The 25,491-nt window shown below is 48.2% G+C and overlaps 2 protein-coding genes across 8 annotated transcripts in view; one reads left to right on the top strand and one right to left on the bottom strand.

Annotated features, from left to right (window-relative positions):
• Window positions 1-13,395, top strand: part of FAM104A (family with sequence similarity 104 member A) — a 17,445-nt gene extending 4,050 nt beyond the window's left edge. For 2 of the 4 annotated variants that reach the window (XM_047832148.1, XM_047832150.1), the window contains exons 2-4: window positions 637-736; window positions 9,201-9,263; window positions 10,983-13,395. In XM_047832148.1, the coding sequence (XP_047688104.1) occupies window positions 637-736; window positions 9,201-9,263; window positions 10,983-11,213 (394 nt within the window). In that variant the 3' untranslated portion in view covers window positions 11,214-13,395. Of the gene's footprint in view, window positions 1-20; window positions 281-636; window positions 737-9,200; window positions 9,264-10,982 lie in introns of those variants that run through there. The other 2 variants (XM_047832151.1, XM_047832149.1) reach the window with 2 other exon arrangements.
• On the bottom strand, window positions 12,238-25,491 carry COG1 (component of oligomeric golgi complex 1). 4 transcript variants are annotated; one of them, XR_007146733.1, is made up of 14 exons: window positions 25,139-25,490; window positions 21,793-22,037; window positions 21,461-21,642; window positions 21,145-21,315; window positions 19,169-19,325; window positions 18,413-18,623; window positions 17,256-18,047; window positions 16,560-16,706; window positions 15,947-16,108; window positions 14,789-14,916; window positions 14,226-14,348; window positions 13,664-13,773; window positions 13,505-13,583; window positions 12,238-12,427 (listed from the first exon to the last, which is right to left on the bottom strand). XR_007146733.1 is itself a non-coding variant. In XM_047832131.1 (14 exons), the coding sequence occupies exons 1-14, from the start codon at window positions 25,451-25,453 to the stop codon at window positions 12,290-12,292; spliced, it is 2,946 nt and encodes a 981-aa protein (XP_047688087.1). In that variant the 5' UTR covers window positions 25,454-25,490; the 3' UTR covers window positions 12,238-12,289. The 4 variants fall into 4 exon arrangements, 3 of the variants coding, with proteins under 3 accessions (XP_047688087.1, XP_047688088.1, XP_047688089.1); XM_047832131.1 differs by having other exon boundaries at window positions 14,226-14,334; XM_047832132.1 differs by having other exon boundaries at window positions 14,226-14,334; window positions 15,953-16,108.

The following is a 25,491-nucleotide window of genomic DNA, read 5'->3' as shown; positions in this document are numbered from 1 at the left end:
AGGGATGCTGTAGAGAGAATAATGGAGTTAATGTGTCCAAGAGCAGCCTTTCTAATGAATGTCGGGAAAAATGATCTAATACTTTAGAGGGCATTGAGCTTTTGTTTCATGTGATGATTGGGGGGAAGTCAGGGATGAGAAAAAACTGCACATCAAAGGCTACATGAACCTTTAATGATCCTCCTGTGTAGCACCCCAGTTTTATTAGGATTTTAGGGGTATGTGGGCAACGACAGCCGCTCCTGTCTTCCATGTTGTCCTATGGGAGGAGTAGGATTAGGTAACTTGAAACTGTGATTTCAGGAAACGTCAAAGGACCATAACCTTGATTAGGTGGAATTTGGAAGCTTAGTCATTAGCATCACCCTACTTTTATTTATTCCCAGTAGGCATTTAAAGTTGCCAAGCTTCTTTTTAGAAATCAGTTGTACTAATTTAAGCTCACCCCTGCTGCTGCTCTTTTGTATTTTTACTCTTTGTGCCCAATGGTAGTGTACTTTCAACTTTTTACCTATTGGGGTAGCATGCAAATTCTGTTTTCTCGGGTGAGAGGGCACATTTGTTGTGATTTACGATTTTAAGTGTCCAAAAGATCAACTGTCGGATTTTTTTTTTTTTCTCGTAACTTGATTTCAGGAAAAGGAGAAGGAATGGCAATGAAGAAGACCACCATCTTCCCCCCCAGACCAAAAGGAGTAGTAGAAACCCTGTCTTTCATGAGTCCTGGGACACAGAGGTAGGAAGTGTGGTCAGAGTGTCTGCCGTTTCCATTGCTTGAACAAAGTCTAAATAACCCAGTTTCTTTGTGTGATTAAAATTATTCTTTGAATAAATAAAAGTGATTTTATTTGAGTGTAGTGGTTTCAACTTTTTTTTTTTTTTTTTTTTTTGAGTCACGGCCCCTTTGAGGAAACCGTGCACCCTTTCTCCATTGAAGAGTATATACGCACATACTAATATGTACACAGAGCACAAAATTTGTTACGAGTGTCATAGACCTTTGAAAATTCATCTTTGAGCTGTCTGGTTGGTATTTGAGAAACCAACTATTTTCTAAGTTTCTAAGCCATTAATCATCCTTAAGGCAAGTATATTGCTTTCATTCACATGAAATTCATGTTTAATTTTATTCATGACAAACTATGTAAGCATTCAGAATATGCCGTGTGTGTATGCAAAATACTATTTTTAAGTGTTACTACTTTTTTTTAAAGTGTATTTATTTATTTTGAGAGAGAGAAAGAGAGCGGGGAGGAGCAGAGAGAGAGGGAGAGAGAATCCCAAGCAGACTCCGCACTGTCAGCACAGAGCCCGATGCAGGGCTCACACTCACAAACTGTGAGATCATGATCTGAGCCGAAATCAAGAGTCGGATGCTTTACCGACTGTGGACGCTGTGCCACCCAGGCGCCCCTGAGTGTTACTCCTTTTTTATCGTGTTCTAAAAGAACTCCTGTGGGAGGCAGGGTGGTGGGGAGAGAGAGGCGTGAGGGGGAAGGAGCTCCCGAAGTTTTGGTTTCCCAACAAGAGAGCTCCATTCTGCATACCACAGGGAGCGTTTTGGTGCAGTTGAAAGGCTGCTCTGCAGAGGGAAGGGAGGGCAGCTAGCATTTAAGTGACGCCTCTGTTAACTTACACACTGGAAAATTGTGACCCTTGAGTTGTCACCCTGACAAGAAGCTCCTCCCCAGCACAGATCCCTAAGCCTTAGCCTTATAACTTAAAGCAGAGCTCTGCATATCACAGTTTTTGTACCACCGAAATAATTTGTACTTTAAACAGTCCTTGATAATAGGATTTGACCTACATCTGGTCCTTACCAGAAATCCAAAGGAGCTCTCCCAAGGGGGGAAAGCCAGTTAACTCTCACATAGGTCCTACACGACTAGGAGCAGTTCATGAACAAGTGTGGGTGGGATCTTTCTGTGTGGGGATGTGAGTTTCTGTGACTTCTCTCCCCCTTTTAAAAATCCTCTGTTATGCTTTCTTTCCTTTTTCTTATGTTTTTAAAAACGATTCGCAGAAAAGTAATTGAGCTTTTGTGTAAGGCGATAACTGGAGGGGGCAAGTGAAGCAGAGCTTAGAGAGACTCCCACGAGCGTTCAGTGATGAAACTGTGACAGCTGACTTTCCGTCATTCTTTTGGATTAGAAGTCTGTTGAAAGAGCACGCAGTGAGTGCTTTCACTGCATCTATCCACTTCAGTGTTTCTTCCCTTGTGTCTGTGTGCACATCCTGCTGAGTGAGGTTTGTTAGCTCAAAGGTACAGTCGGTCTGACTGTATTGATCATTTGCCCTGTAATTACAGTGGTGATGCCTGAGAATAGGAATGTAAGTTGTCATTAAAAACAAAAGGAAACGCTTTGATCTCCTATTTTCACTAAGACTCTTAGTATTTTTGTATTGCTTTGTTTTCATTGCTGTTCGTAGAAAATGATCTTTCTTCCCTTTCGAAAACCTGGGCATTGGTATCACAGAGGCAAACAACGTATTGTTACTCAACCTCTTGGTCCATGTGTCTTGTTCTTACTTGTTCAAAGACATGGAGTGGATAAACTGCTCTGTAATCATTGGTCTGAAAGATGGACCAGCTTGCCTTTGTTATAATTAACAGTCAGTACAGGTACTTTTTATTTTTCACGGTAATCTAAGCTCCCTGGTAGACCTCGCATGGAGGGTTCTGACCATTCCTTCCAGCCCTGCCGACCAAGCAGTTACCGGCTCTCTGCATGGGTGGCCGCTTGTGCTCTGCTTCTCCAGAGGGGGGAGGGGATTAACAAGTAATGAGGCTGAGTCAACCTAGGGAGGGCTAGAGAAGCAAAAAGCGGGGGGAAAACCTTTAAAATGGAAAGTTAAGCCCTAAATAATTGATTGGATCATCACCACTGGAACAGATTGTTTTGTTTATAGCACAAGAATATCAAGTTTAGGGGCACTTGGCTGCTTTTTGACAATCTTGTATAAAAAGGAAAATAAAAAATGATTCATTATTAGTGGATTATTTTTGTTATTTCATATAGTCACATGTTAATGAAAATGTTATCTTTTAATTCCAAGGTTGGGCCAGTGAGGTAAGTTTTCTTAAGACTAACTCAGTGAAGAGAAACCGTTTCTTGTGTTTTTCCTGAAATACTTAAGTAATTTTAGAGTTCTTTTTCTTGTGACTTGAAGAGCTTTTATATGGAAGGAGTTTACTTTTTTTTTTAATATTTGTTTGTTTTGTGAAAGAGCACGAGAGCATGAGTGGGGGAGGGGGAGAGAGAGAGAGAGAGAGAGAGAGAGAGAGAGCGCGTGCGTGCGTGCGTGCATGCATGCGTGAGAGAAAGAACCCAAAGCAGGCTCTACGCTGTCAGCTCAGAGCCCGACGTGAGGCCTGAACTCACGAACCATGAGATCATGACCTGAGCCAAACTCAAGAGTAGGATGCTCATTTAAAAAAAAAAAAAAGAAGGAAGGGAGGAAGGGTGAGGGGAAAAGAAAAGAAAAAAACGGGCGCCTGGGTGGCTCAGTTGGTTAAGCATCTGACTTGGGCTCAGGTCATGATTTTGCAGTTTGTGGGTTCGAGCCCCATGTCGGGCTCTGTTGTCAGCACGGAGCCTGGAGCCTGCTTTGGATCCTTTGTCCCCCTCTCTCTGCCCACCCCCACCCCCCTTGTGCATGTACGCTCTCTCTCTCTCTCTCTCTCTCACTCAAAATAATGAACATTAAAAATATTAAAAAAAAAAAAAAAGTCGGATGCTTAGCCAGCTGAGCCACCCAGGCACCTCAGAGTTTGCTTTAATTCTGAGAGAGAATTAAAGTTTTTTATAATTAATTTTCAGAAGTTCTGTTTTTCTCCTAATGTAATCATATTGCCCAGTACCGGGAAATAAGATGTGAGGTGTTTGAATTATGTATGCCAGAAGTAAATCACAGCTACTTCTGTAAAGTAAAGATAGTATACACCTCTCTTCCTAGATACTGTGAAGATGAAGAATGTGGACTGACTTGCCTGATTAGTTCTGTAAAGAGAAACTTTTAGTCTACTTGTCCATTTTCTTCCTGTCATTTTTGTAGGTGCTATCTCTGCTTCACAGATGGGAAAATTGGGGCACAGAAAAAGAAAGTGGTTTGCCCGGAGATACACAACTAGTAAGAGGCAGGGTCGATGATTCCAGAGCTTGGCTGGTGAGCTCCTTGCTCCTAACCATGGTACGTGCCGTGTCACAGAATACCGGACGGAAGTTCTGAGGGATTTTGCTAAATATATCCAGAGGCAGCTTAGGTCCTAGACTTCTCTCAAATCATAGGAACAAGAGGAATATTTTTCCTCCTCCTGTCTTTTAGCTGGAAAATACTTTTCCAGGTTAATGCTGTGATGTAGTATTAGCGTGAAAGCAATTTTAGACCTCTAGTTAGAAAAAGCGAAGAACGGGAATCTACTCCCAAAACCAAGAGCACACTGTATGTTACCAACTTGATGATAAATTATATTAAAAAAGCTAGATCAGATGGATCTACATCATCAACCTGATAATAAATAGCTCTTTCAAAACCTAAAAAAATTAAAAAAAAAATACTAAAGAAAAAGTGAAGAAATTGGGATCTAATGGTTTTTTCAAAATTCTAATTGGTGTTTGAAACAAAGACCTTAAATTTTAACTCCAGCGACTTAGATTTAATGACTTGTGGGCCTGAGGATACTATTAAAAAAAATTTTTTTTTAATCTTTATATTATTTTTGAGAGAGAGATAGAATGTGAATGGGGGAGGGACAGAGAGAGAGGGAGACACAGAATCTGAAGCAGGCTCCAGGCTCTGAGCTGTCAGCACAGAGCCTGACACGGGGCTCAAACCCACAAACTGTGAGATCATGACCTGAGCTGAAGTCAGAAGCTTAACCAACTGAGCCACCCAGGCGCCCCTTGAGGATACTATTTTAAAATTGATATATAGTTTACTGGTATGGGAACCAATTTTTTTGTAACACCATGCTAGATGAATTGTTTTCGTTAATGTAGAAGTCAGGTTCATTTTTCTGTTCATTGAGTGAAAAGTGAAATCATTTGTCAATTTGTGTCTTCCTATTGGGTCCCGTGGAAAGGCAGTGACATTCCCTGATCTTGGACAATTATTTGGATGGGTAAAAACTAGCTACATTTAAATTTGTTCTCTTAGGGGCTGGCCTTTTTGGTTTGAATTTTATCTTAATTTGTAGTAATGCTTTTTGCTTTCAGTTTCAGTATCTTTATTTACAAATTACCTTAGGCGTTTCCACATAAATCTGGCTTCTGTTACATAGGATATAAAAGGTGCTGCTACCTGAGTAAATAGAAGCAGTACATCTTTTAAATGCAAAGACCTAGGTTTGTGGGTTTAAAAAAAATTTTTTTTTCAATGTTTATTTGAGAGATGGAGAGAGACAGAGCATGAGCAGGGGAGGGGCAGAGAGAGAGGGAGACACAGAATCCGAAACAGGCTCCAGGCTCTGAGCCGTCAGCACAGAGCCCGATGCGGGGCTCGAATTCATGAACAGTGGGTGAGATCATGACCTGAGCCGAAGTCAGACACCCAACGTAGCCACCCAGGTGCCGCAGTTTGTGGGTTTTTTTAAAAATTTTTTTTTTTTCTTCAACGTTTATTTATTTTTGGGACAGAGAGAGACAGAGCATGAACGGGGGAGGGGCAGAGACAGAGGGAGACACAGAATCGGAAACAGGCTCCAGGCTCCGAGCCATCAGCCCAGAGTCTGACGCGGGGCTCGAACTCCCGGACCGCGAGATCGTGACCTGGCTGAAGTCGGACGCTTAACCGACTGCGCCACCCAGGCGCCCCAAGTTTGTGGGTTTTTTAAAAAAATATCTTTAACTTACCAAGATCATTTTAATTTTTAGATCACTATAAAGTGTAACAAGCAGAGAGAAAATGTGGAAGAAAAACGAAGTGGCTTACTTTGAGCAGCCTCTGTCCTTTTTTGGGGGGGAAGGGTCTCTATTAGAAAGGGAAAGTTTTCATGTCATAACTCTAAAATCCCAGGGATACTCTTGGAGTGCAGAGATGTGACAAAAAGTAACCAGGGGAACCCATGTGTCATTACAATTAGGATTCTCTCAATCCATTTATCTGAACTGATAAGAATTAGTTGAATATTAGGTTATCTTTTTTAGTGGTGTGAAGTTCGAGGACAGTGGGATTCTTTAGTGTAATTTTTAAAAAAGTATCTTAAGTTTCTTAGTTTTGCCCATTCTCATCTTCAGTCTGTTGTAGGGTAGCAGGTGCATCCTTAGAGATGGAAGGGTTTGGGTGAAACTTAGGTGTGTGTTGTGTTTAAAATCCTGTAGCAAATGAACTCTGAAATTAACTTCTAAAACAGTCCGTTTAAAATGGAGTAACAGGCGCCTGCGTGGCGCAGTCGGTTAAGCGTCCGACTTCAGCCAGGTCACGATCTCGCGGTCCGGGAGTTCGAGCCCCGCGTCAGGCTCTGGGCTGATGGCTCAGAGCCTGGAGCCTGTTTCCGATTCTGTGTCTCCCTCTGTCTCTGCCCCTCCCCCGTTCATGCTCTGTCTCTCTCTGTCCCAAAAATAAATAAACGTTGAAAAAAAAATTTAAAAAAAAAATGGAGTAACAAGCCTTTCAAAAGTTAGTCTGATTTTTAGCATACATTTTAAGAAACTTTGCCCCTGGTTTAAGTCCTTGAAGTGTTTGTAATACATCATGTCAGCTCACAGCACAAAAAGCTGCAACAAGTGGTTTCTTACTGACATTGAAGGCCAAGTTTGTTAAGTAATGAGACTACATACACACATTTTTCTGTAGGTCAGGATTATTTTTGGGCCTGTTGAAATTTAAACAAAATGAAGTGATAGGTTAATAGAACATTTTAGTTAGGAAGGAACTTAAAACATCTGGTGTGGTCCAACTTCATTTTATAAAGGAAACTGAGACACAAAAAGGACATATACCTGTCGAGCGGCACAGAAGAGTGACCACCTGCATTTTCTTTCCTTGCATAGTTAGAAAGTGGTTTTAATTAGCCTGCTGAATTCATTTGGAATCTTATGGTCTCGCTGATAGTAGCAGACTTGGAGCTCTCTTAAAACATTGGGCACTTGGGAAACAGAAGTTTCCATTAGATGCTCTGATAGACTTGGCTGGGGTCCCTCACTCCAGATTCTGCAGTGGAGTTAGAATGCACTCCATCATGACCCAGGAAGGGAGTGTGCGTGCAGTGAGCAGGAGTCCTTTGGTCTTTTGAGGCTCACATAAATTTAAAAGCAGCGGTGAATGGGGAGATGGAGGTGATGGGAAGCTGTGGGCTGAAAGAAAAAAAAAATATGTAGCTGGTCTGCTTTTCTAATTAAGAAGAGAAAGCAGGGTTTGCCTTGGTGGCTTGGTTAAGCGTCCAACTTTGGCTTAGGTCATGATCTCCTAGTTTGTGGGTTCAAGCCCGGCAAGGGGCTCTGCACTAACAACGTGGAACCTGCTTGGGATTCTCCCCATCTCTACCCCTGCCCTACTCAAGCTTGCGTTCTCTTTCTCTCGAAAGAAAGAGAAAGCATGCAGCTCTAAATAATAGATAGGCACAAATATTCTGGTTCTCTCTTTATGAAGCAGAGAGGCTCAGTAATTAATATTCCTGCTGGAGGGCTTTCTAAAGATTATTAGCAGGAACAGTCTTCAGAGTTGTTTTGTTTCTACCATAGGTATACATGGGTGAGCTCTGAAACTGACTTCACCTGCTGGGAAGATGGAACCTAGGGGTAGGACGAGCTGAGGGGCCGAGAGTTCTTGACTCTCCGCTTTATCATTTGCGCCCTGGGGACTGAGAAAATGAGCTTAACTTTCCTGTCCTGTGTCAGGATTTATACTCTTCCTTTCTGCGGAGGGAAGTGTCCCTCTGCCTTTCTGTGTCTGCTCTACCTCCTGAAAGCACCCCCCCCCCCCACCCTCCCGCCCACTATGCCTCCCTTCTCTGCGTCTCTCTAGTGTTGTCTCACCCCCCCCCCCCCCCCCCCCCCCCGTCCTCTCATGAGCCCACGAAGGTGCCTTTCCTTGCAGATCTCCTCGCTGCCCGGCCCATACCCGTACCGCTTCCTTCCCTTTCCCAGCGGCTGTCTGGTACCTTCAGCCCAGCTGGCGCTGTCCCACCTGTCTTCCGTCCTCTCCGCTCTGTGTCCCGGCTTCTTCCCCGACCCCCTGAAAGTTCTCTCAAGGCTCGCCCGTGCTCTTTCCATTCCACAGACACACACTGAGCACGGTATTTGCCAGCTGGGATGTCTCCTTCATTTCCTCCTTCCATCTCCCTTTGGGCTGTGACACACATTACCTTTCGTTTGCATTGCCGCAGTTCTCCTGGGACCTGCTTTCCTGCTTGATGCAGATTCCTCACTCCTGAGGGTAGATCTGGGCAGAATTAGGTGCAGACCTCGGGGCACTGGATCCGCCAGCCATAACCTCTCATGGGTGTTTTGTCTGACCGACTGCGCCCGCAGTGGCCCAGCCCCACCACACTATTAGCTTTGCTTCCCGAACACTCCTTCCTTCTCATTTTGCTCTTACTGTGCTCCCAGGTCGTCACAGCTTGCTTACTAAAACTCTTCCTCCACCTTCCCGGCCCACTTCAGACACCGTTCATTTCAACGAGCCTCTCCTAATTCTTCACCTGCTGCAGGGTTCCCGTTGCCACAGGAGCATGACAGTAGGATCACTATCAGCGGCTGTAGGTGGTTTTCACTTTTTAGTATTACAAACAAGGCCAGGCCAGACATTTGTGTACCTGTCTTTATAAAGTTGGTATAAACCAGGGGCAGCTGGTGGCTCAGTCGGTTAATCGTCCAACCTTGGCTCAGATCATGATCTCACAGTTCGTGGGTTCAAGCTCTGTGTCTGAGCTGTCAGCACAGAGCCTGGAGCCTGCTTCGGATTCTCTGTCTCCCTCTCTCTGTCTGCCCCTCCCTTGCTCATGCTCTCTCTCTCAAAAATAAACATAAAAAAATAAAGTTGGTATAAACCATGTCTTTACGCAAGAGTTTTAAAAGCGACTAGAAATCACAGGTATGTTTGTCTCCCTCACCCTTTTTCAGTATCTTATGTGACCCATTTTAAAGAGCTTTTACTTTTTTGCAGAATAGTGTCACCTTTGCTATTATAGTGTGAAATAAAATTTGAGATGGAAACTTGACTTACTACAAACTGATTCTAGTTCTTGCCTTAATTTTCAGACAGTACCTGTAACGAAAAACAGTAAAGAAAACAGACTAAGAGGAAACAAAGTGTTCTGCGCGGTGGGTTTCTTATCTAGTGTAGTAACTGACTTGTTAAATAGCCATGGCCTTACCAGGTGCAGGAGAGCCGCACGTGTGGGCTGCTCCACTCTAGATTAGGAGGGGCCTTAATGTAAGAAAACAATTTTTGGTTTTGAATCGTATTTGACTTCTTAAGTCTTTTAAGTAAATTTAACCAGTGCTGTAGCTAACCGTACCATCTGACTCCATTCAGCCCATTTTATAATGCTTTCATGTTTGTGTTTTTTTTGTAGACAGATAGCTTGTCTTTTACTATCTGTCGGCAGTGGGATATGTGACCTGTTAAATAGCTCAAGATGACTTCTGGACCATGATGATTCTTGCTTTAAGTGTTATTAATAATGGATATCTTTCATGGATGTTGCATTCTCTGCTGTTCTCAGATATGTTTATGTACCTACTGTTAGGTGTAACTTTTGATCAAAAATGGATAAACTAGTCTAATTTTGAAAATCACTTTTCAAACCTAACCTACTGTTAGGTGTAACTTTTGATCAAAAATGGATAAACTAGTCTAATTTTGAAAATCGCTTTTCAGGTTCTGTCTGGAAACATTATTGAAATATTTATTTTTATAATGAAAATACACAATAACCACATTGCAAGAATGTGATAGTAAAGGGTAGGAAAAAAATAAGCAACTTCAGTCCCTCCATCCTAATATAACTACCATGGCCAGTTTTTCTCTAGTCTTTTTTTCTGAGGTGCAGATTTTACACAGCCGTATGCAGACTTTTCAAAACCAAGGACTTTGTGTAAGGGAGCAGGAGTTAGATGTATCAAACGACTAAGTTAAGAAAAAGCATACACTAGATCATTATTAGAACTCTGTCTTTCTCCTGCATCGATTCTTTTCAGTACAGTATCGTATTGAGTTGTGAATGGAAGAAGGGTACTGCTAGTCATTTATTTGAAATGCAGTATTTAAATTGTCAATTATCAGAATTCTGAAATGGATTCTTCCCATTGACTTCCCTTTTGAGAACCCTAGCTCTTAGGGATCTCTGACTAGCTTCTTCAAGACAAGTAAGACATCAAGTCATGTTCGCTACCTTAAAAATCAGGCACGCTTGTGCATGCTTGTGCACGTTTGCCCACACACATCTGGAGCTGCAGAAATGCTACTGTAACTTAGAAGAAGTATGTTGTAATCTTTCAGGATGTGTGTTCTGCATCCAGGGGACACCATTTTGTGTCCATGAGATGATAACCACGAAATTGTCCCAGATTTTTTGAGACTCGTGCCCAGAAGCCATTTTATTTGTTAATGACGTCTGTCCCCTGTACCCGTGATTGATACTTTGCCTTGGAAGCTGAACACTTCCTTGTTTGATGATTGGACATTATCGGAATGAACGATAAAATTCACAGGTAGAGAAGATGTGTAAAGGCACTCGGGTGTAGTGGAGAGGGTTTGCGGTCAGAGGCCTGCACTTGAATCCTGGACCCTGCCGCTTCTGGGAATGTGATGGGGATCTTGGCCCCACTCAGCCTCCCGTGGTGGTCGTGAGGATAGAACAAAGTCTCCTAGGTGACTGTGCTTTGTGAAGCTCTAAAGCCCGCGGTCTGTTTTGATGCTGGCGCTCCTCAAAGCAGATGGCAAGAATACTCTCAAATAGGGTGTTGGGAATGAAACCACGGTGAAGTTCCGAAGAAACAAAACAGCCTAACGGAGCTCCCGTTTCTCTTTCCTCCCAGTCTTCGAGCAGCGATAGCGGCGGCAGCAGCAGCAGCAGCATCAACAGCCCGGACAGGGCAAGCGGGCCGGAGAGCAGCTTGAACCACATGGGCGCCGGGTCCGGCCCTAACACCCCTCAGCCTGTTCCTGAGCAGTCTGCACTGTGCCAAGGCCCTTACTTCCGCATCAACCAGACCCTGAAGGAGGCCCACTTCCACAGCCTACAGCACCGGGGACGGCCTCCGACATGATGTGCCGGCGGTTTCTTGCCTTCTGTGAAGGGACAGCGCTGTGCAGATTTGATATTTCAACTTACGATGTTTTAAAAAATTGCACAAAAATATGCCTGTTGGCTTTTCAGTCTATATTTGAAAGAGCAGGTTAACAGGCAGTTGTTTACTTGTGGTTTTGCTGCACTATTGCAATTTCAAAGGGGCTTCGAAGCAATTTTTTATAGGATTCTTTTGAGGGTGGGTATCACATCCATGTCGAGGTAACGGTATGAGGAAATCTCATCTGCGTGTTGAATCCATAGTTTGTCCAGTTCAGATTGGTTTCCAAATCTGTCAATTAGAAATTCTACTTCATGTAAAAAGGCCTTTTAACAATGCGGGATCTTCAATTTTTTAAATTCAATAAATCAGCAAAGAGTATCTAGTTTCCATGAAAAAAACCTAAGTTTTTTTTTCCAAAATTTAGAAAGCTTGATTCAGTCTTGCACTGAAATTAACTGCCATACTACCTCTTAGTATGTAGACATCCTGTTGAAAGTACGCTGTCCTTTCTAACAGGAGAACAATCAGATCCAAGTTAGACCGCGGAAGGGAAGCACCCTTGCTAATAACCATCTTCTCTCTTTGTTATATATTTGTATTTCCAGAGAGAATCTCTTTCAGACTTGTATACCCAGATAACTTCTGCTACCGTTACTCCTCCAAAGCCTACATCTCAGACTTAGTAGAAAACACTGCACAGATCTGACAGTCGAGAAGTACATAACGAATGACCTTTGTCTTACTCACAGACTTGTTCTGCCAGCAGCTTCTGTGATCTCACTGGGAGTCCGCCTTGGGGGTCAAGAATTCAGGCGCTGCTGAACGCTGACCAAGTGTAGGCTCTCTGAACTGCTGTCTGAAGTCACAAGTATCATGAAACTGTCGGACAAGGATTCACTTTATGCTTAAAGCAAACCCCCAACAGTAATTCGGGGGCCACATTCCACCGCTGAAACTGGAAAGACTGGTGTGGCTTAGAAATAAATGAGCAGAGGCACCGTTAGAAGAAGCGATGTAGTATTTATTTAGAGAGGGATGGCTATGTTCCCATGTTATTTAGTCATACTAGAGAGCCAACCTAGCTTGAATAACGAAGGCGTAGACGCGTCTTCTTCCTCACTGACCAGCTGTCTGAACAAGGAGCCAGGGTGCGTCGGGTCACCTGCTCGGGAGAGTGCCGGGGGGCCAACCTGCCACGCATGTAGAGGAAAGTGCCTTAGAGTCTACCCAGACCCTCCTGCCTGTTCACCCCCCGCCACTGCACTCGGAGTCCACACAGCACACACGAGCAGATCTGAGAAGCACGGAGAGCTCTAGGAAGGGGCCTTTGCTCTTTGTCAAGATTGGCAAAGGCCGTCGGGGACAAAATGCGATTCTATTATGTGACACAACTAACGCTTCCAGGTGAGAACTCTCCTGGGAAAAGGGTAAACATATGTACCTCCTTTCCCTGGTCGGTTCCTCTCCTACGGACAGGACTTACGGTCAGTTACTTGAAGAGACATTCCGAGTTCGGGGGGGAAGTTCTGGCACAGGCCCATGCTCATGGAGGGGATGGTCTGTGCAGGAACTCGTTCTCTTCACTACCATCTCCCACATTTGACAACCAGATGTTTGATGAGAATCTGGGTCTTAATGGGTTTGATGGCGGGGAAGATGGAAAGGATACGTTGCTAATATTTTGTCTCACAAGAAAGCAAACACAACTAAATGCTGAAAGAAGACAAGCTGTTTGGGCTCAAACGCGTGTACACAACACAACTCAGAAATACCCAGGAGGACTCTTGCGGGCTTAATGGATGGCAGTCAACTGAAACAAAACGCGCATTAACAAGAAAATGTCAAACTCAGAGCAAATTCCCTTTAATTTCCCACCCAACTGAAAGAAATGGAAGAGGAAACCACCACCAGAACAGAATGGTTTTTTCCCCCAAACAAGTACAGTCATCACGCTGGGTAGAGTTAACTCTCTCACCCTACAAGAAATAATCTCCGTCCTGTCCTGCCTCTGTTTTACAGCCTTGGCAGTCTGAGAGAACGTTCCTATTATGAGGCTACTTGACAGTGTAAATGGGCATCTTTTAAAACTTCTATCAGCTCGAGCTAGTGAAACCTTGTACTTCTCTATTGCGCCGCCATTAAAAGCAGCATTAGTGCATTTTGTCATTCGGTTCTTTATCGGTTATTTAAGGGGGAGCTAATTGGGTGGTTTGGTGGGAGGTGGGGACAGGATCAACAGGGGTGGACCCCTCACTCTGTGCACTAACCTGGGTTTTTGTTTCGATGCTTCTGCTGGTTGATTTGGCCTTTCGGGTACTTGTCATGCTCAGTGGAAGAAGTCCGAACCTCCAAGACAAGGTGAAGGAATTTCAGGGGCATGAACAGGAAGCTTCGGGGCCCGGCTAAAACATCTTTAGAACCATTACCTGATCTGACTCGATGCCAGAGGCAGTATGTTATGGGGTTCTTGGGAGTTGAACGTGTTGCTCCTGGGCGTGAACTGATTCTCTGTACCAGTGACCAATCCAAACAGAACCTGACAGACGAGAAATGGAGCGCAGTAACACGCCGGGCTTTTTACTGTCCAGTTGAAAAGAGAAAAACCCCTGGCTAGTAATCAAGCTCTACTTTGTTTCCGTCCAGCCTTTTGGGGAACGTTCTTTTGAGTGTTAATGCTTCAAAATTACCTTTTTCACTGCCCACGGGTCAGAACCTTAGAGTCACAGGGCTCTTTTACTTCATTCTCTTCCTGAGGCCTTGACCTTCATAAAACCTTAATAATCCTTATCTGCGCCTCCAGGGGTCAGACCGTGGTTGCCTCAGCAGTGGTTTTATCTAATCCTCTTTCGGCCCTTATAACTAAACTGTGCGGTTTGGGTCCCGCCCCCCTCCCAGCACCACCTCCAGGGTATTAAGTGCAGAGGCAGGTTTGCGTGGTAACCTGAGCCCGCGCGCTTTCACACCGAGCACATTTCTCACATGACTTACAGAGGTTCGCTGCGCCAGCCGCGTGAGGTTGCTGTTGAGGTGTGGTGTGAAGACATCCAGGTCAAACGGGTCAATGAGTGTTTCCAGGGAGTCGGCCACTTTCTCAATTCTGAAAAAAGGATTCTGATATCCTTTACCCAGTTTTCTAGCTCAGAAACCCCCCTTAGGGCGATTCGATGCTAAAGAGACCCCGTATTTGGACGTAGTCGTAACTGCTGGCTCGGGACCACCTGTCACTGCCCGTGGTACTTGAAGTGATCCCCAGAGCTTCCACCTGCTGACATGTCTGAAGTCCATTCCTTCCTCACATGGTTAGGGTCAGCGTCACAGGCTCAAATTCTGCCCAAGAGCTGGTTGGCTGACTCAGAGGAGAGAGGAATGAGATTCCACCTACCACACTAGACCATGGCATTTACCCAGCAGGTGGCTATTCTTTATCTAGCTGGTAATATGAGCACTTCCTGTTTAAAACAAATACAACCAATGCACGACAAGAGGCTGCCTCTTGGGGGCTTTCTGGAACGGGCTGTGTGCACTTGGGAGAGCCCGTGGCAGGAGCCTACCTGGAGTCCTGCTTGCTGCGGCCACTCTTCACCTCGTCACCCCTGGCTGTCAGAATGATGCTGAGATAGCGCAGATCATAAAGCAGCTGCAGGGCCCGATTCTGGGTCATGGGGAACGCACCTTCTTTCTGTAAGTGAATATCCCACCCCCACCTGTTAAGGGAGACTTGTGATATGAGCCAAATAAACAGCTTCATGCTTTGAGTTACAGCTTATTCCAGAAGCAGCCGCTTTTATATTCATGAGGGCAGTTCAGTCTCACAACACCAACAAAAAGAACAGGTTATGTTCGAAAGTTTGTCTCAAACCAAACTAAAAACCTTAAAGGCCTCGGGGGCTGTAGACTGCCCTTTAAAAGGGGAAAAAGCTCCTTGTGTGAAGGAGAGGCATTCTGAGGCAGCTCAGGAGAAGACTTCGCTGAATTCTTCCCCAAATCAGGAGGTGGTCCTGTCTTTAAAAAAAATTTTTTTTAATCTTTATTTATTTTTGAGAGAGAGAGAGAGACAGAGTGTGAGCAGGGGAGGCTCAGAGAGAGAGGGAGACGCAGAAGCAGGCTTCAGGCTCCAAGTTGTCAGCACAGAGCCCGATGTGGGGCGCGAACTCACGAACCCAGTGAGATCATGACCTGAGCTGAAGTCAGATGCTTAACTGACTGAGCCACCCAGGCGCCCCGGTGGTCCTGTCTTTAAAATGTCACTAATGAAACCGGGACATCAACCAAGGGCAGAGCGCTCCAGAGAAGGGGAGGGTGGGTGGAGGGCTGGGACACAGGAGCTCCCGGAAGCCGGTACCTCTGTGTGCCACATGCTGCGCTGGGCACGGTCCCCCTCCACCCCTCCCAAGCAGCTCTCTGAGTGACCGCACCTGACTCCGGAGAAACGGAGAAAGTGTCACAATTTGCCCAAAGCCGCAGCATGTACTTGGCAGTGCTGGGGTCGGAAACCGGGCCTTTTTTCTTTCCCACTGAACTGCCTTCTAGTGAACACCTGCTTGATCCTTGAGAAGGGGTGTGATGAACTCGGCGCGGGAAGCCGCTACTGATTAGACAGCCTGTGCTGAGTGTAAACTCTTGGAATCCTTGATGGGAACTGCCCAAGCCCCAGAAAAAGCTAAGGTGTTTATTTCTGTTTTTAGCGGGGAAAAAATTCAAACACCAACCTTCACCTGTTTTTCTTCTGAAAGTTTCTCATAGGCAGCCACCACCTGGACCATACAGCTTTTCAGCATCTCCTGCAGGGTCACTTTTGGCAAAGCGTGGCCTCCAACCCGGTTAATTTCCTGGCAGAGGCTAAACAGGAAGGACTGGACATACCAGGATGGCTAAAAGAACAAAGGGACGTCGAGTCACCAAGTTGCGCCAGTTGGTACAAGTGGCTCCGTTTATCCCCACTAGGCTCATGTGCCGGGACCCTGACCCTCCAGTCAGCCCCTCACAGCAGGCCCGGCAACAGATACAAGTGACAATCGCTGCCATCCCCACGGTGGCCGGGGGCTTGGCCCGGCAGGTGGCACTGTGCTTTACGCTGTTTTCACTTTAGGGTAAACAGCCGTCTAATGAGCAGAGCCCGGGACACACAAGGAAAGGATCGTTAACTGACTGACTCCTCGGCCCTCGGTCCACTCTACCCCCATGACGGAAGTTATAAATACCACTTCCGGCTCTTCCTCAGAAGCCGTGTGCCGACTGATTTTCTTGTCTTTTCCCTCTCCGCAGAGTGGGCTGTTTGGCCCTGTCCAGGCCACAGGTGCTCCGATGGGGGCACCCGCTAACCTGTGTAGGGAGTCGGATTGTGGACATGATGCAGCTGCCAGACTCCGCTTCCTCCTGGATTTCTAGTTCATCCCAGCTGGTGGCTGTGGCCAGGATGGAGCCGGCATCGTCTAGAAGTAACGACCGGGTGAATCCGTGAGCCAAAACCTGGTAATGAAAGGCAAATGTCCAATAGGCCCCTTAGCTCCTCCATAGAGCGTTTCAAGCCACCAGGGTAATCTTGAGACCAGCTTCTGCTGCTTAGATCATGTGTGCCCTCCTGAGTGGAAACGTCACTCTTGGGCTGATTCCGTGCGGCAGTAATGGGAGTTTTGTTGTAACTACCCTACAGATGTCAGCGGCCACCCCTTAAGATGCCAGTGGGGACCCCAGAGAACATGATACTCAGGTTGAAGAGCAGGAAATACAGACCCTTGCCCCGAGAGGTCTTTCTTTTATTCTTATCAGGGGGCAGGAGAAAAAGCCGGTGTTTCTGTCTCTAAAACCTAGGCTAAAAATGTGAACGGAGAAATGTGTACCCGAGAGCCATCTCACTATCGCAGAGAAGTAAAAGTAACTGCGTGAAATAAGAATCATTATTCCCTTACTGCGGAAAGCCCTCGCTGAGGCTGGCCAGCCTGGAACGTGACAGAAGGGAGGCAAACGGGGGGTCGCCGCTGAGCACGGGAAGAACCCGCCGACGGGTCAGTCACTCACCTTCACAACCGCCGAGCTCCACACGCGGTAACCCATCACGCTCTGCCGCAGGAGGAGCTCCTTGACTTCCTGCCACTTGGCCTGCGAAGGAAGTACTTCCCGAGTGGTCCCCTTTCCCTGCTTTTTCAGAGCCTTAGGGTCCCTTGCTGGTTTCTCAGAGTTCCTGGACTTTCCCAAGACGCACTGCTTCAGATGGGGACACAGCTCTCCCAGCGACTGGCAGAGTCTGGCCATGAAAAGGACCGCGTGCAGCTGGACACTGTCGAGGGCATCCCGCTGCCCCTGCACCACCTGCTCCGTGCCGTGCAGCTCTGCCCGGATGCAGGCCGTGATGCGCTCGATGCACGCCACGGACTGCGCCTGCAGCAGCTCCAGCACGGTGCCGGCATCCGCGTACCTGTCAAAGGCACAGCTCTTGGCTTGCATGGGGGAGACGTCCTTGGGCGGTGACGAGTCCGCAGAGGGAAGGTAGGCCAGGAGGTCGTCCAGCTGAACCTGCAGTTTAGCATCCAGGGCAGAGCAGAAGTCCTGGACGCAGGGGCTAACCGCCTGCGCCTTCATGGAGAGCCCGCTGCCGGCGCGCGGCCCCCGGTGCGCCACGCTGACCCAGGCAGCATCGGGAGGCAGGTCCTGGGGACTCTCGGACCAGAGGAAGAGAGACATGTTGTGCTCCAAGTGGATGTGCTTACTCGGAGTGGAGCTGCTGGTGCTGCTCTCGAGCTCCTGCAGGGCGGAAATGAGGAGCTCCTTGCAGCCGGTAGAGATGGAGTCAAAGCCTTCTCTTGTCAGGGTCTGAAAGAGAGCGAGAGGAGCGAGCGTTCCAGTCGTGACCCGTCAGGACATCTCGAAGCCACGGCACCAGCTGGCACGCCGTCCTCGCGCTCCGCACGTCCTCCGGCACGCTCAGAGAGCTCACGTGGTGTCGGCAGAGAACGGGGTCGTTGCTGACGGCCCCGGACACATTCCCGACCCCCCCCCACAGCGACCGCGTCTCTTTCTGTACCGCAGTCTAGATCTCTGCTTATTTCTATGGTTCGTTACCCAGAAGAGCCACCCCTGAGTCAGCAGACAGAGGACAGACTCAGGGAGTGACAGAAGTGACAGTCAAAAGATCACACTAGGACGGGCCGGAAGACAACCGGACCGAGTGATCTCACCTGTAACCGGTCAAGGAACAGCTGCCGCATCAAATCCTCCCAGAACAGGAGTGGCTTCTCCAGAAGCCGCTGACATATCACGTCCCAGCTGTGGTTGGTGGACTCGTTGGTAAGTAATTCCCACATGGCATCCCGGATCCCTGCGAGCCCTCTTATGCTCTTCACGTAAAAAAGCAGGTTGGTGATCCCATTTTTAATGTCTTCATTACACCTGCAACAAAGTCATTTTTCTTGGGCTTTATTAGATTCGTGGTTTTCACACCTTTCTTAAGAAAAAGAGCAGGACTCCAAGGGAAAACCTCTTACTTGGGTCCCAATATATAAACGTATATGTATCTCAGAGTATTTATCAATATGCACTAAAGACAGCGTTTCTGGCTAGACTGGGGGATGGGGCCCACCCTTGCCTCCCCGAGGTATCTACCTGGAAGGAGGTCTACGGGCCACTAGAATGGCTTCAAAAACCGCGGCACTAAGTAAAAGCTTAGGAGTGGCAGAACTCTTGCAATCCTGTAGGTAATATTTTGGAAGGTGAATTCCTTCTTGGTTCTCCTACAGCGGGGGCTGACCATCCCCCCGAACCCCCCGAGGGCAGTGACAGGTGGCAGAGTGAGTGACTGGCATGACCCAGCGGGCGGCACGCAGAGCATCACCTAGAAGATCCGGCTTTCCCCTCATTCCTCCGTGGCCTCACCGGCCCCTCTTGTGGCTACGTGAGTGGGTCCTGCCAGCCTCGGGAAAGTCCTGGCTACTTACATGTGGATCCATTTCCGCAGCGTGTCTTTCAGGTACTCCTGGCTGATGGGCTGTGCCAAGGTTCGGAGAGCCGGCTGGAACTGGACGACGGATGCCGGCAGGTGTCTGGACCAGCTGCACAGTTTCACCTCCTCTTGCAGAACACCGGCGCCCTTCCCTAAGAGAAGGCCAAGTGACAGGTAATCGGGGCCATCCTTTGGAAGGCATATTACAACCTGGACCCAGAAGGAACTTCCAAAAATCATCTCGCCTTCCTCTGGCCAGGTCAGGCCGCACCCCTGAAACAGGGGGGAAAGGGAAGTACAGAATAGACGTTCCTCAGGGAGCTGGCAGCTTCCCGCCAATATGGGCACCATATTGGTTGAGAAGGGGAGAGGCAGGGAGGAAAGGTGCGGGGTGAGGCAGGGGGAAGGAGCAGTACTGGAGTGCCCTCCACGTCCTAGAGGCAGAACTTACGTTGTCACAAAATAAAAGGCGATCATTTCCCTTTCCTCACCATCTTCCGACCAACCTGGAAGAGCTAAGAACTGAACACCACTCATCCTGATGAGTGGCTTGTAGCTCCTTAGAGGTGACCTTTCAAGAAGGACACCAGCATCCGCGGGGCAACTCTGGGAGGCAAACACCCTCCGGAGCTGGAAACACAGGGGTCCTTCTGAGGTCCCTCGTACTTGTTCTCCAAAGCCTTGACAAATCAGCCCATAGGCACCTTTCATGGGAGGGCAAAGGATGAAATGGAAGCACCTAGAGGGAAGCCAAGGCATAAGGAAGTGGCGCCCTAGCTGGAAGAGACTACGTAATACGCGTTTCTCTGAAAATGACCAGATGGCTGTCCCCACTTTCTACTTGTTTCCCTCCTACCTTTGGCCGTGTCTCCTCTGCCTGTGAGTTCTGGAGTCCCCTGAGGCACAGTCCTCTGTCATCCTCTTCCTGTGATGATGTCACCTATCCCCAAGGCCTCAGCCACAGGCACAGATGTGTGTCTCCAGCCAGACCTTTTACTGCTCTGTTCTGGACCTGTAGCCGCCTGCCCAGTGCACACTCCCATTCCAAGGGCTCGACGGTCTCCAAAGCAGTATTTTCAAGAGTGAGCTCATCATCAGCCCTTTCAGACCAGCTCCTTTTCTAATAGACTCGGACACCTCCTTCCCACACCCTCCACAGCCAATCTACCAAATCCCCTGCTAAACAGACGTCCAAGTTGTCCAACTAGCCCCCATCGTCTGCCACTTAGGTCATGATGACAGCCTCCCAAGTGAGCTCTCCACATCCACTCCAGACCCCATGAAGAGCCACTGCCACATAAAAGCCAAATGAGTTTAATTCCAATTAGGATAAATGCGATCAAATAAAAGCACAGGACGTATGGGGACATATAACAGAAGGATGTACAAGCCTGGAAGATCTTAGAAGGCTCGCCACTGTTCTCTGGATAAGGTCCAAACTCCCTAGCCTGGTCCACGCAGCTCTGCGTTATCTGGTCACATCTGACAGACTGGCCACATCTCTTCCCATGCTGCTCTTGACCCTACCCCAAACCCTTAGCCTCACCTGCTTGCGTTTAGTCCCTCAAATATCCTAACATCTTCCTTGCCTCAGGACCTTTGCACATCCCATCCCCTTTGCCTGGAACTCTCTTCCTGGCCTCCCTCATTTGACTAACTCTTACTGAACTTTCAGATTTTAGTTTAAATACCATTCTCCAAGGAAAGCATCGTTGGTGAAGTCCCTCCCAAGTCAACTTGCGCTTGGCCTTTATGACAGTGGCCAATGTGGATATCCAACAGATGTGTGTGTATTTGTGAGTTCGGTATCTGCCTCTACCGCTAGACTGTGACCTCCACGAAGGTGGGGTCCGCACTGGTCCCATGCGCTGCCGTATCCCCAGCGCTCAGCACCGCAGCAGGCAGACGGTAGACGCTCAGTAGACAACAGGTGAATGACCAGAAAATGAGAAAGGCTGGCCAAGAGCTCACCGGTCGGATGCTGGCCCGTGATGGTCTCTAGAGTTGAGAAGAGCAAGCCGCATGGCAGGGACGGATCTGGCAGCTGGCCTTCTGGTAAAGTGTAGAAAAGAGCATGAGCCTGGTTCAAAGTGGTGGCCAGCAGCTCCACTAACGAGCAGACCTGAGTCTTGATGCCAGTACCTACGAGAAGAAACCACCCTCCTGTAAACAAGTTTCTGTGGTCAAATGGGAAACAGGGAACGCCCCAGATGCTTCGGTCTCCCTGAGCTCATGCGTCTCCACTCCGTTGTTTAAGGACCACGTTTTGGAAAGAAGCCAAACCTACTGTGGTGCGGCTGGTTGAGGAGTTTCTGAATAGCTGCCTTTCTGGCCAACAGGAAGTCTGCTAGGGCCTGGCGAGGAGAACTCTCTTCTAAGAGCATTATCGAGCACAGGGCCTCGGCTACAGCCTGGTCAGACACGGCTTGGCATTTGAGCAGCAGCTTGCTTTCGTGCAGAATAGTTGACCTAGAAAGACGATGACAGAGGTCAACGGGGAATTTTTTCCATCTTGGGAAGAAGAACCTTGGTACATCAGGAGAGAAGACCTATTCCACGACCCGGTAGCGGTGGCGCGTAGCCGTGCCCGGAGCCGGTCGCCACGCCGGGTCCACTTACCGGAAGTGGCTGGCCGCTGCGACCTGCCGGATGAGTATCGGGAATCGCAAGAGGACGGGGCTGTATCGGGAGCCAGAAGAATCCAGCTGGAGCAGGCTGTGGAGGTGGCAGCAGAGCAGGTACAGCTGTGTGGCATGGAGGTACTGAGAGGCCTCCATGGAGCTCCAGATCTTCTCAGGAATTTCCAAGAGTAGCTTGATCTGGGCAGCCATGCTGTAGAACTTCTCCTGGGATGGCTGCTGGGGCTGCAGGGAAAGGCACGGAAACCACGTCAGAAGAACAAACAGATGCAGGGTCAGCGTTTGGCAGGCTTGGGGGGAAGCGCCGGGGTATCGTAGGGCACAAGCTTTTGTTAAGGCTGATGCCGCTCGGCGAGGCATCAGAGTCTGGGGCAGAGAATCAGCAGAGACAGGAGTCCTGTCCAGCCGCACTGGCTTTTCCTCCCGGTTGGGGGCACCTTTGCGCGGTCTCCTGGAGAGGTGGACTTGATCTGGTCCTCCTCTCGCAGTCTAGTGATCAGCGAGCCTCGAGAGGTCTCCACGGCACAGAGCCCTGCGGACCACCATTCGAGTGGGCTTTCTTCTTCCCTTTTCTGATGTTCCGCCTTCCCCCATTTGCTCCCGCTTCTCTGAGTGCTCAATAGACTTATTTGCCAGCTGTTCTTTTTTTTTTTTAATTTTTTTTTTAATGATTATTATTATTTTTTTTTTTTTTTTAAAGTTTATTTATTTTGGGGACAGAGAGAGACAGAGCATGAACGGGGGAGGGGCAGAGAGAGAGGGAGACACAGAATCGGAAACAGGCTCCAGGCTCTGAGCCATCAGCCCAGAGCCCGACGCGGGGCTCGAACTCACGGACCGCGAGATCGTGACCTGGCTGAAGTCGGACGCTTAACCGACTGCGCCACCCAGGCACCCCCTAATGATTATTATTTTTGAGAGAGGGAAAGACAGAGACCAAGCAGGGAAGGGGCAGAGAGAGAGGGAGGCACAGGATCGGAAGCAGGCTCCAGGCTCTGAGCTGTCAGCACAGAGCTCGATGAGGGGCTCGAACTCACAGACCATGAGATCATGACCTGAGCCGCAGTCAGCCACCCAACCGACTGAGCCACCCAGGCGCCCCTCTGCTGGCTGTTCTTTACTGCCCCTCCACGTGGCGCAGTCCTCACGCCTCTGCCCACCTCAGTCCACGATCCTACTCCAGGACTCTCTGCCCTGAAGCATCACCTCTAAGCAGATCACCACTATCGCGTCTTTTTCAGCCCTCACCACTCTCCTGCGTCCCAGGGACGCCTCTTCTGCTGCCTGCCTGCTAAGTGTCACTGCCATTCCGTAATCAGTATGTCCAAGGCGAAATTCACTGCCCTCCCCAAAATCTCAGTCATCTGACCTCCAAACATATCTCAGCATACCACCACTCTGCTCCCACGTTCCCAGGAGATTCATGTCCTTCCGGTGGTTCCGCTGAGGTCTCCACTACTAGGTTCCAGGATTCTAATGCAGGTCCTTATCGTCTCCCACTCATTAATCCAAAAACATTTCGCTCATGCTGCATTCATTCTCTGCCGCCTCCGATCTATCCTTTACCTTTGCCTTCAGATTAATCTCCTTCAAAGGGAGAGCCTTCTAAAAGGCTCCTCGCTGTTTAGTAACTTGGCCTGGTTGTCAAAGATTTCCTGTCCTTCCAAGTACCTTCTTCCAGGGACCCTTCAATCCGTTGGTTCTACTGTGGCGGGGAGGGGAGTGATTTCATCCTCTCAGGAAATATCTGGAAACATTTTCGATTTTCAGAAAGGAGAAGTGGGGTGCTACTGGTGTCCAGTGGGTCAAGGCCAGGGATGCTTATAAATATCCCACAATGCACAGGACAGTCTCTAAAACAAAGAATGATCCAGCCCGAAATGTCAGCAGCACCAAGGTTGAGAACCCCTGCTTTAATCAAATTGATTACCGATTTTTAATTGTCTTTTCATACTCCAGATCCATATTCCAAATCTCATCCATCACAACGGCCCCTCCTTACTGAGAAAGACTCAACCCTGAAGTGACTTCCTTCGGAAATATTATGGGAAATGTTAGTAATTATTTTGCAATCAATCACACATTATCCTAAAATGTTTTCTATTGCTACTCTGAAGTATTTACATTTTTCTCATCAACTTTCCATGGACTTAATTCCTTGACTAGATTGGAAGCTCCATCAGAGCAGGAATGGCGGGGTGGGGGCAGGATTCTGTTTCTTTGTGCCTTCAACACAGAGGGCACGCAAATATTTGTGAGTCTGAGAATAAATCAGAAATAATAACTATAAAAAATATATTTCTAAGGTCAGGCACGGTACAAGTTACCTTTTAATAAACTGAAGCATAACTCCGTTATAGGAAAGGCTGGCCACTAAAAGGAGGCATATATAAATGAACAGAGGAGAGGGATGAGGTTTCTCATTTCAAAAATTAGCAAAATATTTCTAATCTTCTATGGTTCCGTTGCGTGAGCCCTGGCTACTGACTTGGATTTTTCAAACAGGGTGTATTAAAAAGTTCCAAACTGGAGCTAAATTGTAGTTTTGCAACTTGTTCTAACATGTCGCTCTAAGGTTCCTTCTCCCCACGTTGTTAAGAACAAATTCCATGTTTACTCTTCTGACCCTCCCTACCCCTTCACTTTGTCATCCTAAGTCAACATTCTTTAGGAACACAAAATGCTGCTCCGATATTAGGATGAATTTAGGGCTGAATCCTTCCACATCAGGCCTAATCATTAGCATTTTGGGGGGAAAACACTTAGGGTAACTTGATTAGAATAACCTCAGCTCCCTAAAATGAAAATGTTCCACTACTGAAAGATGAGAGCCTGATGGCTGGTACTGTCTTGCACCAACTCCAACAAAGGGTAGAATAGGTGTTTGGGATCATGGAACTTATTCTTGGGAATGCGGTGGGCTCAAGACCGGGATGAGGAACGACATAAGGGGAAGGGACCAACGTAAGGGAGAGATGTGTTCTAAGAATAACGTCAGGAAACATTATACAGGGATGAGCTGAACTGTCGAGCGAGAGACCCTGGCGTTTCATCTAAAGCTGGAAGGGAGAGCCCAGCGAACCCACGAGGGAGGTGAGAGAATCTGGGCCCGGAAGTCAGGGAAGGTTCCTGAGCGGAATGACGGATCAGCAACCAGCGCAGGCAGGACAGCCGTGTTCCCCCCACCAGGAAGGGAGTCCAGAAATGCGGCTGCAGGCTCTTCCCTCGGCAGGTGAGGCTCGCGCGGGGGGGTGGGGACTGGCCCGTGGCCGCCCGAGGGCAGGGGGCGGGTCCGCGGGGGGCGGGACCGAGGGTGCGGGGCTGACCTGCGGGTCCCGCGGCGGCAGGGGGGCGGCCGAGCCGGCTTCGCGGAGACGGGCGCAGTACTGGTCGGTGGCCTTCACGGCGTCCACCAGTCCCTCGGCGCAGCGGCGCATCTGGCCGATGGTGTCGGCCGCCTCGATCAGGTCGCGGTACCGCTCTCCCACCATTTGCCGCAGCTCCTCTTTCTTGTGCTCGATCTCGGCCCGAACCTGGCGCTCCAGCCCGCGGATCTCCTCCGCTCCATGTGTCTCGAAGAGCGCCGCGGGGTCGCGCAGATCCAGCCGCTTCAGCGCGGGAGAGGTGGCCGCGGCCGCCATGATAGACGGGTCAGTCGGCCGACGGGTCACTTCCGCCC

This window comes from Prionailurus viverrinus, chromosome E1, assembly GCF_022837055.1.
Source record: "Prionailurus viverrinus isolate Anna chromosome E1, UM_Priviv_1.0, whole genome shotgun sequence".
Classification (NCBI taxonomy): domain Eukaryota; kingdom Metazoa; phylum Chordata; class Mammalia; order Carnivora; family Felidae; genus Prionailurus; species Prionailurus viverrinus.
Note: the sequence above shows the minus strand (reverse complement) of the source record. Positions and strands in the feature narration are given on the sequence as shown.

What these genes read in the sequence shown, in the direction of transcription:
- COG1 (XM_047832131.1), bottom strand. Translation starts at nt 25,453, where the DNA reads ATGGCGGCCGCGGCCACCTCTCCCGCGCTGAAGCGGCTGGATCTGCGC. An exon ending in CCTCAACCAGCCGCACCACA is followed by an intron (nt 21,316 to 21,460) that starts GTAGGTTTGGCT and finishes TTCTTCTCGTAG; the next exon opens with GTACTGGCATCAAGACTCAG. An exon ending in CGCAGCAAGCAGGACTCCAG is followed by an intron (nt 14,335 to 14,788) that starts GTAGGCTCCTGC and finishes TCCTTTTTTCAG; the next exon opens with AATTGAGAAAGTGGCCGACT.